The sequence below is a fragment of the Lipotes vexillifer genome, unplaced genomic scaffold, assembly GCF_000442215.2.
Source record: "Lipotes vexillifer unplaced genomic scaffold, Lipotes_vexillifer_v1.1 scaffold1484, whole genome shotgun sequence".
In the NCBI taxonomy this organism is placed as follows: Eukaryota; Metazoa; Chordata; class Mammalia; order Artiodactyla; family Lipotidae; genus Lipotes; species Lipotes vexillifer.
This window is the reverse complement of record NW_006798010.1, coordinates 665,100-680,636: the sequence shown is the minus strand read 5'-3', so window position 1 is coordinate 680,636 and position 15,537 is coordinate 665,100. Positions and strand designations below refer to the sequence as shown.

General features: G+C 42.1%; 1 protein-coding gene and 1 non-coding gene across 2 annotated transcripts in view; both read left to right on the top strand.

Moving 5' to 3' along the window:
- TBC1D2B (TBC1 domain family member 2B) overlaps nt 1-15,537 on the top strand; it is an 84,018-nt gene that overhangs the window by 23,248 nt on the left and 45,233 nt on the right. Inside the window, 1 exon segment of the mRNA XM_007470032.1 lies at nt 6,814-6,979. Coding sequence (XP_007470094.1) covers nt 6,814-6,979 — 166 coding nt within the window.
- On the top strand, nt 10,426-10,497 carry TRNAG-CCC (transfer RNA glycine (anticodon CCC)). Its single transcript has one exon. It is a non-coding gene; the product is annotated as a tRNA-Gly (tRNA).

Below are 15,537 nucleotides of genomic sequence, written 5' to 3'. Positions count from 1 at the left end.
AATGAAGTTTTATCAGAATAAAGCACCACTCATTTATTTGCATATTGTCTGTGGCTGCTTTTGCGCACCAGTGGTAGAGTTGAATAGTTGTCACAGAGACCATTTGGCTCCCCAGTCTAAAATATCTACTACTGTCTGGGGCTTTAAGAAGAAGTTTGCTGACCCTTGCTGTGATGTCTTGAGCGTACCTCTCTTTTTGAGCCTCAGTTTCTTTATCCGTAAAATGGGCATTGTTCATTCAGTCTTTCACTCCAGGCATTCTTGTATTCTAGGCATTTGTGCCAGTGCCTGGGATGTAAAGACAAATAAGTCATGGGTCATGTTCTCAAGGAATGTGTGGTCTAGTGAGGGACCCAGACAGGTAAAGAGGCCTGCACGATGCAGTCTGGTAAGCACAGGGCCAGAGGTGAGCACAGGAAGCTTACCTGCGTGTGGGTGTTGGAGGGTAGGGTGTTGGTGGTGTCTGAGAAGGCTTCCTGGACTAGGAGAGGGCTGAACTGAGTCCTGAAGAGCTGGCCTTGTGAAGCAGGCAAAGGAAAAGCCTGGAGACCCTAGAGACCAGGGCCTGACTTGAAGGTAGAGTGTGTGGACAGGAGTGATAAAGAGAAAGTTGGATGGATGATCAGGGACCAGACCTGGAAGGGCTTATGCATTTGAGATGATTAACCATGGCCGAGTGGGAGAGAATGGATTCCTTGGCAAGACAAGAGGAAGGGAGACCAGTTAGAAGGCTGGTCGAGCCTAGAAATCATAGTATCCTTGAGTAGGGTTGCAGCAGAGAAGATGGAAAAAAGTGGGCAGAGTCGGGAGATTGTATGGTGGGAGAACTGGTGGATTAAAAGGTGGGATTAGCTTTGAGGGAGAGGGAAGGCAGAGGGTGCCATCCAGGTCCCAGGCCCAGGCAGTTGGCTGGATAGGATTGGAAGGAATACTAACAACAACCTTGTCCCCCACCCGTCCCCGTCCCGCCAGTATTTCTGTTTTGAGGATCAGATGGGAAACTGCATTATTAAGTGTAAAGTGTCAAGTGTATTATATACACACGTATACATACATATATGATATTACCATTTTGAATCGGTTAGGATTATGTTCAGCTGCAATTAACAGGAAACCTAATAGGGACTTACAAATAGAGATTTATTTGTCTCATGATGGCAGTTCATAGCTGGCGAACCTCCTCCCCAGTGCCATTGAGGGACCCATTCTGTTCTCCAGCCTTAGAGTATTAGTTTCCCTCCTCATGCTAGCTGCCTTTGGGAGTGGCACCTATATTAATAAGGAGAAAGCTTTCCCAGAAACTCTTGCTTTATGCCTTATTAACTAGAACTCTGTCATGGAGACTCTGGAATGGAGTTTGAGGAGGCCAGTGTTTTAGCAGAGCATGTGGCCACCATCAAAACCAGGGTCTCTAAGGAAGAGCTAGAATGGGTATCAGATAAGCAGCTGGCAGTGTCACATAATTGCCTACATTAACTTTGTTTTCAAGAGTTCATGTTTCTGGAGTAAGAATCTGTTCCTCAGTGTGACTGAAATTTGCAGCTCTATATTTGTCAATCAAGTATTAGAAAGTGAGATGACTTTGTTTTATCTGATCTGTCTGCCTTCCATCTGCAGCCTGGCCTCTGAAAGTATGCCATGCCTCAGACACCACTCTGCTTGTCTTCTGTGTTTGGATAGATAAAGACTTAGTTTCAACACAAAGGAATAATTTGCAAAGATAAAATCAAGAGTCTGCAGACCTTCATAGCTGTTGGGAATGAGGCAGCCAGAATCCAAAGGAGGCTTGTAGCGAGCTAACAGCCTCATTACAAGCTGTGTGTCCAGCACGTTCTGTTTACTTCATTTCCCATGTAAACTAATAGGCAAACAAGTCAGGGATAACAAGACTTTGTTTTTTTAAAGACTTCCTGAGAGTTCAGGAATATAAAAGCCCTCACCATCACAGGGGGAAAATGGTACAGTGAAGAAGGTTTGAGGGATGACCACACCTTTCCTTCTCTGAAGCAGCCTCGAGAGTAACTGCCACCCTCTTGGCTTGTGTGGGAGCAGGGGGAGGGGAAGGGAAGTGGCTGCTTGTTCCAGTCCTCCCCCAGTTTGAGCCGCGCTCTCTGTGCAAGTGCTGGAACTGGTGGGAGGGAAACCGTAGGGTGGGACGCAGACCCCACATTAGCAAAGCCACAGGAATTCCATGGAATCATTTCATGTCACAGTTCCCTAAAGTCATCAAAGAAGCTGTGCTTTTATGTTATCCTGTTTGTAGAATACTACAAAATGCCACGTGTTGTTTTAAAGTGTCAGTCATGGTGATTATCAGCCTTGTAGCTGAGAGGCAGCCTGATCTAGTGCAGAAAGCTGATGGAATGAAGGGCACACACCGTTTCCCCCTCTGGGAGCAAGATGCTGTCTCTGATTCCTTCTGGATGGAAGGTTCTGTGATTCCTAACGTCAGGCTGTGAAAGGGAGGGAGATGATGAGCAGGGTCAGATTCCAGCTGTGTCTCTGGGGGAGCCTGGGGGAGCCTCCCGAAGAAGGTGTGGAGGAGACGGTCCGTGGTGGGCTGGAGTGTGGTGCCTGTGGAGGCAGGCTGGGCCTGGCTCTGGGTGCGATGTGGTGCAGTGCACGGCGGGGTGGGGGGTGGGCGGTGTGCTGGGGTGCTGAGCCTCTGCAGGAGCGCAGGGCGGTGGGAGAGGGGAAGAGAGGGAAGCCCTGGAGTCAGGTGTGCTCCCCACCCCTAATGCAGGGGGTCTCTCAGAGGCGAGGTGGCAGGAGAAGGGCAACCAGGAGGGATGATGGGCATGGTTCCTTAGAGAACGACAGGGACCTGCTGCCTCCTGCCTGATTTCCTCAGCCTCCAGAAGGCCCTCCCTGCCGCACCACAGCAGTCATTTATTCATTCCTTCAACCATTTTACCAGCATTTATTGTGTCCCTCCTCTGTGGCTGCTGTTGGGTACGCAGCTGTTAGCAAATCAGGCTGGGGTCCAGTTCTCACAAGACTTACGTCCTTGGTGAGGCATGGGAGAGAGCAGACAGATGCGTAATTAACCAGACATGTGGACTGGCCCATGGGGGATGCTCAGACCCGGTGGTTTGCTGCCTCTTCCTTTTGGGGTTAGATGCACACTGTGCCCTTACTTGGAAGATAACTGTACCGCTCCTGACCACGCCTTCACAATCTGGGTTAAACTCACTTTGATAAAGGGAAAAAAAGCTTTTTCAGGTTAACCCTGCCCTGAGTGTTCTCCACCAGCTCCCAGTGGGGACTTGCAGGCTCTCTTTTGCGGTATCTTTGACACACATGGCAATGGCGTTTTCCCAGTGCTTTTCCCTCCTTTCTTGGAGGATGCTGCCTCTTGGGCACTCTGTTCTGCCCTCTGCGAGGTTGCTCGTGGTGGAGCTAGGAGCCGGAGAGGAGTGCAGACTCACGGAGGTGTCCAGATGTGAGCAGGAGCCTCCCTCTGTGGGTCCCACAGGGCCCCTGGTGTTAGAATGCGTTCAGCGGCAAGGACTCCTGGAGATCTGGGAATGGCCACGCCAGAATGATAGAGGCTGTGCTGGAATCAGAACCCAGGAAATCTGTAGTCTAAAAGTCGCTCAGAGGTGTCATTTAGGCATTGGGAAATGTTCAGAAATAACAGAGAAGGTCTGAACACCAAAACTCTTCAAGCACCGACTCTCTCCCCACTGCAGCTGCAAGATAAAGCACATGTTCATGAATCCAATCCATCCTCTTAAGGATTTCAAGGAAATACTGCCCTGTCCTAGTTTGTGTCCTTCTTGAGGCGGTTCCCTGAATGCTAATGTTAGGACATGTATTGAGGGGAAGCCAGCAGCTCCGCTTTTAATTAAGGAAATCTCATGTGGTCTTTTAACAACCAAAAACCAGACAAAACAATCTAGCTAAAACTGGGAAATGGCTTCTTTTTCATGTCAAACGATGACTTTTAGAAACGGTTTGTTTTGCCAACATCCTCCCTGGCCTCCGGTCCCTTTTCTGCACCCCACCCCCAGGGCCTGAGTTCCTCAGGAACCATTTCCAGTGTGGGCCCAGGGCTGCTGGCAGGCCTGGGCGTCCTGGTAACAGGTGCTTGGCTATGCGAGAGAGCTTGACAGTCTCACCCGCAGAGGGGCCGCTCCTCACCTTGCTGCCAACCCACACAGGAAGAAGGGGCTGGACTCTGCTCGAAACAGAAACAGGTGCAGTGCACTGTGTTTATTTCCTGGTTTGGTTTAGAGTTGTAATGCTTTGCCTGTGAGGGGTCTGCGAAAGACCAGCCTCCGGGAAGCCTGGGTGTCGGTTTTACCTTTGTCTGAAATAGAGGTGGTGCACCCGTGTGCCCAATGACCGACACACACTCACAGATGTCGGGTGCCTGCCTCTACCCAGTACAGTCACTGCACTCGCCATGAGGCTGTTGTCACTGCAGGAGCAGGTGACTGCCTTCTAGCCCCAGCTCAGGGCTTCTGTGTCCTGACAGATAAAGTAGGTAGAGGAAACTGGACCTGGTTAGTGGTGTTTGAACTTGTTTTTTGTTTGTTTATTGGAACTCTTTTTTTCCAAATGAAATCTCAAGAGGAACTCCAGGATATAAAAGAGTGAAAAGCGGAACCACTGTGGTTGAAGCTGAGAGTGGGACCCCTTCCTTCTCTCCCTCTGAAAATCCCCAAGGATCTCCTGGACCCTAAGGCTCAGAGGAAAGTCTGGAAACCAGGGACTCGATGCATTTGGTGGTGACTTGGAGCTTAACATTTTATTATTTTATATCTTTCTCCTAGATGTGTTCTCCTTTAGGGCAAGAACTCTCTCGTTTTTTTTTTTGTACCCCGAGCACCTAGTGCTTCATACACAGTGGTAACTTGAACCAAGAATCAGGAACCAGTGGTGGTTTGTAACTTCTGGCCTTCTTGACTTAATCTTATAATCCATTGCCAAGCCTATAGTTCTTCTGTCTCCCAACACACCCTCTTGCTTTTTCCACTTGGAATGCTACTATGAGCCAGGTGTTGACTCTCCTGGGCAGGCACCAGTTCCCCTCATGGATACACAGCAGTCATTTCGTGTCACAGCCAGCATCCTTTTCCCAGTGTGTTCCCGGAGCCCTTGCCATGCTGACTGTGGTCAAGTTAGTGACCTGCCAACAAAGTGTGAGCCCGTCATAAGGTGTTCCCGTTTGGAACATCAATTTTCAAGGGCCCCCGAGTCCAGGATTCCCTGTGCTCTGCCTTCTCTACAAGTGCTCAATGACCTTCACAGTGACCTGTTCTAGGTGAACTCAGGTTGTGTGCTCATCTGATTAGAAAGTAATTTTTTTCTTGGTTATCAGTGTTCAGCGTTCCATTCTGATTCTGTTTCCACTGAAGGAGTGATGGTTGATCTTGCCAATGTAGGGATGCTTTTATTCATTATTGTAAAACAATGTTAAATTCTGTTTACAAACCTATATATTCTCTGAGAGCTTATATCGTTTGGAAGAATACAAAGTATTTATTGTTGGATACATTTTATCAAAACTTTAGAAAAGTTAGTTTTTATTATGGGTCTTATGGGAAATTTTAAGCATATGCAAAGAGAGAGTAACATAATATTACCCACATGTTTATTAGGTAGTTTCAACAATTAGTATTTCATGACCCACCTTGTTTCATTGATATACTTACCTACTTAATTTTGTTATTTGGAAGCAAATAACATGTTATTTGAGGCAAATATTATTTATTTGTTAAATAACAAAATGTTATCTTTTTCTTTTAATTTTCTTTTATTTATTTTTTTATACAGCAGGTTCTTATTATCCATTTTATACATATTAGTGTATATATGTCAATCCCAATCTAAAAATACAGAACGCTTCATGAATTTGCATGTCACCCTTGCGCAGGGGCCATGCTAATCTTTTGTGTATCGTTCTAGTTTTAGTATATGTGCTGCTGAAGCGAGCACCAAAATGTTGTTATCTTGAAGCAAATTCTGGGCATCCTATGATTGCAACCTTAAATATTTCAAACATTTACATTTTATTTTAAGATTTTTTTTCATGTGGACCATTTTTAAAGTCTTTATTGAATTTGTTGCAGTATTGCTTCTGTTTTTTTATGTTTTTTGGTTTTTTGGCCACGAGGCATGTGGGATCTTAGCTCCCCGACCAGGGATGGAACCCACACCCTGCCCTGCATTGGAAGGCAAAGTCTTAACCACTGGACCCCCAGGGAAGTCCCTCAACCACTTACATTTTAAAGATACATTCTGAAATTTGATCATGCTTTAGCATCAGTGCATTTGCCTATGAATTTACTGAACTGCTATCCTTTATATGCAAACTTATTTTTTCATTGTCACTATTTGCGATCAGCAAGTATGTATATATATTCTGTTCCCCTCACTTTCTTACAGAAAAGGGCATTAATGTAATCCGGTCTGCGCTTTGCTTTTTTCACCTAACAGTTTATCCTGGAAATTGTGCCTTATCAGTATAGTTGAGTGGACCATGATCACAGCTTTATACCTGGTTTACTGATCTACAAGACAGCGGAGAAGAGCCCTAGCTGCTTCTTTCCCTGGGCCAATGCTGTTAACTTGGTGGTTTGAAGCATGTACCACCTTCCTTTGAGGACCATGGGTCTACTTTAGATGAAAATGGTTGCAGAGCACGCTAGCCACCTACAGATTGTGTTTTCATGTAGTACACATTAAAAATATACTATAACATACTATATAGATTTTTATATAGTATATCAAGACAGTGTACTATGTAGGATATCAAGTTCCCTGTGGAAACTTGGAGTAACTGACACTTGTTTGCCTTTCTTTCAGATTTAATTAACCTGCACCCAAATGCTTCTGCAGAAAAAGCCAGAAATGTCCTAGCTGTGGAAACTGCCCCTGGAGAGCTGGTGGGAGAGCAAGCTGCAAATCAGCCCGCCCCAGGGCATCCAAATTCCATTAACTTCTCTTTGAAACAGTGGGGCACTGAGCTCAAGTGAGTCTTTGGAAAGCAGCATGTGAAACTGAAAACAGCTTATTTCTGATAATGTATGTTATAATTTTATATATGAAATTATAAAACCACCTGACATTTCTGAAGGCTTTATCACAAGGTACTTTTGCATATTTTGTTATTTTTTTTTAGCTTGTATGGAATGACTATTATGTGCCTGTTGCTGTGAAACACTTTCACACTCATGGTTTAATTGCTTGACTCTGTGAGGTAGGTCATATGGTTGACATTTTACAGAGAGAGCAGTTGGCTCAGGAAGAGTCCTTGTCTAAGGTCACAAGTCTCCCAGGCTGCAGAGTTGAATGAGCATCACCACAATCAATTTGAGAACATTTTCATTACCCCAGAAAGAAACCCCAGTACCCGTTAGCAGTCCCTTCCCCTTTCCCCCAAACCTCTTCCTATCTGGCCCTTGGTAACCACTAATCTACTTTCTGTGTCAATGGATTTGCCTGTTCGGATATTTCATATAAATGACATCATATGGTATGTGGTCCTCTATGTCTTGCTTCTTTCACCGAGCATAATGTTTTTAAGGTTCATCCATGTTGTAGTACATATTAGTACTTCATTTATTTTTTTGTTGTTATAAATTTATTTTATTTATTTTTAGCTGCGTTGGGTCTTCGTTGCTGCGCGCGGGCTTCCTCTAGTTGTGGCGAGTGGGGGCTACTCTTCATTGCAGTGCATGGGCTTTTCATTGCGTTGGCTTCTCTTGTTGAGGAGCATGGGCTCTAGGCACGCGGGCTTCAGTAGTTGTGGCTCGTGGGCTCTAGAGCGCAGGCTCAGTAGTTGTGGCGCATGGGCTTAGTTGCTCCATGGCACATGGGATCTTCCCAGACCAGGGCTCCAACCCATGTCCCCTGCATTGGCAGGTGGATTCTTAACCACTGCGCCACCAGGGAAGTCCCTATTTCTTTTCATTGAGCAATAAGATTCCATTATGTGGGTATACCACATTTTGTTTATCCATTCTTCAGTTAAGGGAAATTTGGGTTCTTTCCACTTTTTGGCTACTATGAATACAGCTGCTATAAATATCTGTGTGCAGGTTTTATGTGGACATAATTTTTCAACTTCTTTGAGTAAATACCAAGGAACACGATTGCTGGATCATATGGTAAGAGTATGTTTAGTTTTGTAAGAAACTGCCAGTCTTCTGAAATGTACCACTTTGCCTTCATTTCTACCAGTGATGAATGAGAGTACCTGTTGCTCCACATCCTTGCCAGCATTTCGTGTTGTCAGATTTTTGTCATATCATGCCATATGATGTGATGCATTTTTCATGTGCTTATTTGCCACCTCTGTATCTTCTTTGGTGGAGTGTCTGTTAAGGTCTTTGGCCATTTTTTAACTGGGTTGTTTGTTTTCTTACTATTGAGTTTTAAGAGTTCTTTGTATATTTTGGGTAGCAGTCCTTTATCAGATGTGTTTTTTGTAAATATATTTTCACAGTCTGTGGCTGTCGTTTAATTCTCTTATATTGCCTTTCACAGAACAGAAGTTTTTAATTTTAATCAAGTCCAGCTTATCAATTATTTCTTTCAAGATTGTGTCTTTGGTATTGTATCTTATACCTTCACCATACCCAAGGTTGTGTAGGTTTTCTCCTGTGCTAACTTGTAGGAGTTCTATAATTTTGAGTTTTACATTTCTGTCTGTGATCCATTTTGAGTGAATTTTTGTGACGTGTGTAAGATTTGTGTCTAGATTCTTTATTTTGCGTGTTGATGTCTAGTTGTTCCAGCACCGTTTGTTGAAGAGGTTATCTTTGCTCCATTGTATTGTCTTTGCTTTTTTGTCAAAGGTCAGTTGACTGTGTTTATGTGATTCTATTTCTTGATTCTCTGTTATGGTGCATTAAGGTGTTTGTCTATTCTTTTGCCAGTACCACACTGGCTTGATTACCATAGCTTTATAGCAAGCCTCAAAGTAGAGCAGTGTCAGTCTTCCAGCTTTGTGCTTCTTCAGTATTGTGTCGGATATCCTGGGTCTTTCCCCTCCTCCATGTAAACTTTAGAATCAGTTTGTCAATAACCACAAAATAACTTGCTAGGATTTTGATTGGGGTTGCATTGAATCTATAGATAAAATTGGGATGAACTGACAATGTTGAGTCTTTCTATTCCTGAGTGTGGAATATCTCTCCATTTATTCTGTTCTTCTTTGATTTCATTCGTCAGAGTTTTGTGGTTTTCCTCATACAGATCATTTATATTTAAGTACTTTGCTTTCTTGGGTGCTATTGTAAATGATATGGTGTTTTTAATTTCAAATTCCACTTGTTCATTGTTGGTATATAGGAAAACAGTTGAATTTTGTATATTAATCTTATATTGTGCAACCTTGCTGTAATCACTTATTATTTCCAAGAGTTTTTTGGTTAATTCTTTCAGATTTTCTACATAGATGGTTGTGTCATCTATGAACAATTTTATGTCTTCCTTACCAATCTTTTTAATTTCTTTTCTTTGCCTTATTGCATTAGCAAGGACTTCCAATACGGAGTTGAAAAGGAGTGGTGACAGGGGACATCGTTGCCTTGTACCTGATCTTAGTGGAAGTGCTTCAGGTTCCTTACCATTAAGTATGATGTTAGCTGTAGGCTTTTTGTAGATAGTCTTTATCAAGTTGAGAAAGTTCCCTCTATTCCTAGTTTACTGAGAGTTTTTATCATGAATGGGTGTTGGATTTTGTCAGATGCATTTTCTGCATCTGTTGATATGATTATGTGATTTTCCTTTTCTAGTCTGTGATGTGGTGGATTACAATAATTGATCTTATTTTTTATTTTTTAAATTTATTTATTATTTTTGGCGGTGTTGGGTCCTCATTGCTGCGCGTGGGCTTTCTCTAGTTGCGGCGAGCGGGGGCTGCTCTTTGTTGTGGTGCACGGGCTTCTCATTGTGGTGGCTTCTCTTGTTGCGGAGCACAGGCTCTAGAGCACAGGGACTTGAGTAGATGCAGTGCATGGGCTCAGTAGTTGTGGCTCGTGGGCTCTAGAGCGCAGGCTCAGTAGTTGTGGCACACGGGCTTAGTTGCTTCGTGGCATGTGGGATCTTCCCGGACCAGGGCTCAGACCCATGTCCCCTGCATTGGCAGGCGGACTCTTAACCACTGCGCCACCAGGGAAGCCCCCAATAATTGATTTTAGAATGTTGAACGAGTCTTGCATACCTTGGATAAATCTCACTTTGTTGTGAAGTATAGTTTTTTTATACATTTTTGAATTTGATTTGCTAATATTTTGTTGAGGACTTTTGTATCTGTGTTCATAAGAGACATTGGTCTGTAGTTCCTTTTTTTATTCTTTTTTTGGTTTGCCATTAGGGGAATGCTGCTCTCATAGAATGAGTTAGCAAGTATTCTCTCTGCTTCTATCCTCTGAAAGAGATTGTAGATAATTAATATAACTTCCTGGGGCTTCCCTGGTGGTCCAGTGGTTAAGACTCTGTGCTCCCAGTGCAGGGGCCCAGGTTCGATCCCTGGTCAGGGAACGAGATCCTGCATGCCACAACTAAAGATCCCGCATGCTGCAACTAAAGGTGCCTTATGTGGCAACGAAGATCCTGTGTGCTGCAACTAGGACCCAGTGCAGCCAAATAAATATTTTAAAAATTAGTATAATTTCTTTCTTTAATGTTTGGTAGAATTCATCAGTGAACCCATTTGGGCCTGTACTTTCTGTTTTGGAAGGTTATTATTGATTCCATTTTAAAAATAGATATAGGCTTATTCAGATCTTTTATTTGTTCTTGTGTGAGTTTTGGCAGATTGTGTCTTTCAAGGGATTGGTCCATTTCATCTAAGTTATCAAATTTATGGGCATAGAGTTGTTCGTTGTATTTCTTGCGTATCCTTTTAATTTCCATGGAATCTGTGGTGATTTTTCCTCTTTAATCTCCAATATTAGTAATTGGTGTCATTTCTTTTTTCCTTAGTTAGTCTGGCTAGAGGCTTATCACACTGATTGATCTTTTCAAAGAACCAGCTTTGGTTTCATGTTTTTTTTTTTTTTAACATTAATTTATTTTTTGGCTGCGTTGTGTCTCAGTTGCGGCACTAGGGATCTTTCATTGTGGTGCATGGGCTCTTTGTTGCGGTGTGCGGGCTTCTCTCTAGTTGTGGCCTGCGGGCTCCAGAGCACGTGGGCTCTGTAGTTGCAGCACGTGGGCCCTTTAGTTGTGGTGTGTGGGCTCAGTAGTTGAGGTGCACGGGCTTAGTTGCCCCACGGCATGTGGGATCTTAGTTCCCTGACCAGGGATCGAATTGGTATCCCCTGCATTGCAAGACAGATTCTTAAGCACTGGACCACCAGATAAGTCTCTGGTTTCATTTTTTTCTGTATTGATTTCCTGTTTTCAATTTTATTGATTTCTGCTCTACTTCTTATTATTTATTTTCTTCTGCTTACTTTGGATTTAATTTGCTCTTATTTTTCTAGTATCCTATGGTAGAAACTTGGATTATTAATTTTAGATCTTTTTTCTTTTCTATTATATGCATTCAATGCTATAAATTTCCCTCTGAGCTCTGCTTTTGCTGCATCCCACAGATTTTGATAATTTATGTTTTCATGTAGTTCAGAATATTTTAAAATTTCTCTTGAGATGTCTTCTTTGACTCCTGTTAGTTGGAAATGTGTCGTTTAATCTCTGCATACTTGAAGATTTTCCTATTACCTTCTGTTACTGATTTCTGGTTTAATTCCACTGTGGTCTGAAAGCAGATGTTGTATGATTTCTGTTCTTTAAATTTGTTAAGGTGTGTTTTATGGCCCGGAATGTGGTTTGTCTTGATGAATGGTCCATGTGAGGAAAATGTATATTCTGCTCTTGTTGGATGAAGTAATTTATAGATATCATTTACATGAAGTTGATTGATGGTGTTCACTTTGACTGTGTCCTTATTGATTTTTTGCCTGCTGGATTTGTCTATTTTGGATAGAGGGGTGTTGAAGTCTCCATCTGTGATAGTGGATTCATCTATTTCTCCTTTCAGTTCTATCAGTTTTTGCCTCACATAGTTTGATGCTCTGTTGTTAGGCACATACACATTAAGAATTGTTATGTCTTCTTGGAGGATTGACTGCTTTATCATTATGTCATGCCCTTCTTTATCCCTGATAACTTCCCTTACTTTGAAGTCTACTCTATTTGAATTTAATATAGCTCTTCTGCTTTCTTTTGATTAGTGTTATTTAGTACAATATATTTTTCTCTATTTACTTTAATCTATTTGTGTCTTTATTTAAAAGTGGGTTTCTTATAGACAACATATAGTTGTGTGCTGATTTTTGATCCCTTCTGACAATTTCTGTCTTTTAATTGGTACATTTACACCATTGACATTCAAAGTGGTTATTGATATAGTTGGATTAATATATAATGTATTTGTTACTGTTTTCTATTTGTTGTCCTTGTTCTTTATTGCTATTTTTGTCTTCCACTCTCTTAACTGCCTTTTGTGGTTTTAACTGAGCATTTTATATGATCCCATTGTCTCTCCTTTCTTGGCATATCAGTTATACTTTTTTTTCTTTAACTTTTTTAGTGGTTGCCCTAGAGTTTCCAATATGCATTTACAACTAATCCAAGTCCACTTTGAAATAACGCTATCCACTTCGCAGGTTGTGTGAGTACCTTATAAAAACAAAATAATCCCAGTATCCTCCTCTAGACCCTTATATCATTGCTGTTATTCGTTTCACTTATATATAAAGCATACATAGCACATATATACATAATATGTATACATAAGCATACATAATATATGCATAATATAAGCTTGCATATATATAAAATGTACATCAGTATACCATACGTAACATGTATACATAAGCGTACATTGTTGGTATTATTATTTTGAACAAACTGTTACCTATTAGATCAATTAGAATAAGAAAAATAAAAGTTTTCATTTTACTTTCACTTATTCCTTCTTTAGTAATCTTCCTTTCTTTATGTTAGAGCTAAGTTTCTGACCTATATTATTTTTCTTCTCTCTAAAGAACTTAATACTTCTTGCAAGGCAAATCTACTAGCAACAGATTCCCTCAGGTTTCTTTTTTTTTGGTCTGAGAAAGTCTTTATTTTTTTTATTCTCCTTTTCACAGTTTACAGAATTCTAAGTTGGTGGGATTTTTTTTCTCTCAACACTTTACATATTTCAGTCTACTATTATTTGCATGGTTTCTGAGGAGAGGTCAGATGTAATTATCTTTGTTCCTCTATAGGTAAGGTAGTTTTTTTTCCTCTGACTTCTTTCAGAATTTTTTATCTTTGATTTTCTGTAATTTGAAAATGGTGGGCCAAGGTATGGGCTTTTTGGCATTTATCCTGCTTGGTGTTCTCTGAGCTTCCTGGAGCTGTGGTTTGGTGTCTGAGGTTAATTTGGGGAAATAATCCATCGTTATTGTCTCAAATATTTCTTCTTTTCCCCTCTCTTTCTTCTACTTCTGATATTCCCTTTATGCATATGTTACACCTTTTGTGGTTGTCCCATAGTCCTCAGATATTCTGTTCTTTTTTCTCTCCTTTTCTCCCCCCCCACCCCCCAGTCTTTGTTCTCTTTGCCTTTTAGTTTTGGAGGATTCTATTGAGATATCTGTATGCTCAGAGATACTTTCCTCAGCTGTGTCCAGTCTACTAATGAGCCCGTCAAAGGCATCCTTCATTATTTTTGCAGTGTTTTTTTTGTCTCTGGCATTTCTTTTTGGTTCTTTCTTAGAATTTCCATCTCTGCTTACACTGCCCATCTGTTCTTGCATGCAGTCTACTTAATCCATCAGGGCCCTGAGCATATTAATCATAGATGTTTTAAATTTCCCGCCTGATACTTCCAGCATCCCTACCATGTCTGGTTCTGATGCTTGCTTGTCTCTTCAAACTGTGGAGGCTTTTGCCTTTTGGTATGCCTTGTAATTTTTTGTTGGTAGCTGAACATGATGTTGTAGGTAAAAGGCAACTGCTGTAAATAGGCTTTTAGTAATATGGTGATGAGGTGTGGGAAGTGAGGAAGTGTATAGTCCTATGATGAGGGCTCAGTCTTTTAGTGAGCTTGTGCCTCTGGAGTTTGAACTTTGCAAGTGTTTCTCCATGTTTTTATTCCTCCCTTAGGTGGGGCAGGATGGCTAGAATGGGCTGGAGTTGTGTATTCCCCTTCCCACAGGTCAGTTAGGCTCTGATAATACCCAGGTTAGGCTCTGGTTAATAGTTTTCCTGGAAGGCAGGCCTTGTTAAGAACAGAGTACTCTGGAGTATTTAAAAATTATTCCTGGGCTTCCCTGGTGGCGCAGTGGTTGAGAGTCCGCCTGCCGATGCAGGGGACACGGGTTCGTGCCCCTGTCCGGGAGGATCCCACATGCCGCAGAGTGGCTGGGCCCGTGGGGCCATGGCCGCTGAGCCTGTGCGTCTGGAGCCTGTGCTCCGCAACGGGAGAGGCCACAGCAGTGAGAGGCCCGCGTACCGCAAAAAAAAAAAAATTTATTCCTTTTCCCCTCTCCCTGCCAGAAGTCAGAGGGAATTTTTCTCTGGTATTCACTGTGGGAACCTGGTCGAGCTCCTGGAGGTAACTCTCACAATATTGTGGGGACCCCTATGACAGGCCCTCTGGAGTTTTTATATTTTTTTTTTTTTTTTTTTTTTTTTTTTTTTGCGGTTAGAAAGTTAGATAATGGAAAGTGGGGGAGACAGACCTGTAACACTGGCGGCTTTCTGATTATGGAGTGTGTCCAACCTAGGAAAGTGAGCATGTGTCACCTTTGCTTGTAACAACTGACTGTTCACTTTCAGGGTTAAAGGTCACTTGGAGATATCTTCTGTCAGCTGTGCCTTCCCACTGTAGCCCAGTGGCTAAGAGCCAGACAGCTGAGTTCAATTCCCAGATCTACAACTTAAAATCTGGATAACTCAGGCAAATTACTTAAGTTTCATTTGTAAAATGGGGGTAATTATCACACATACTTCGGGAGATCAACATGATGATGACAGCTTAAGCTGACCCTCACTAAGTACTAGATGAGGGCTAGTTGTTGCCATTTTTGGGGGAGACACAGCTCATGGCAAAGCCATTCTCCACGGAGGTCCAGGGGGCCACTTCCTGTAGAAACCCTGATGTTTATTGATTGGCATATGGATCTTAGGTGTTTATGGTTTTTGTTTTCTTTTTTTTACTTACGGCGTGCTTAACGAAGATTTAAATAAGATGCTTTAGGTGTGTAGAGAGATTTTAATGACCATAGAAGTATTAAAACAATATTTCTATATTATAAATTCGTGGCTCAAAAATTACATATATTTTATATAAATTTAAAATGGTGTTTTAATTAAAGTGTAGTCATGGATTAAGGGATAATTTTTTGTTTAAGTTTTTTAAAAAATTTATTTAATTTATTTTATTTTTGGCTTCATTGGGTCTTCGTTGTTGCCCACAGGCTACTCTAGTTGCGGCGAGCGGGCTTCTCATTGCAGTGGCTTCTCTTGTTGCAGAGCACGGGCTCTAGGTGCGTGGGCTCAGTAGTTGTGGCACATGTGGGC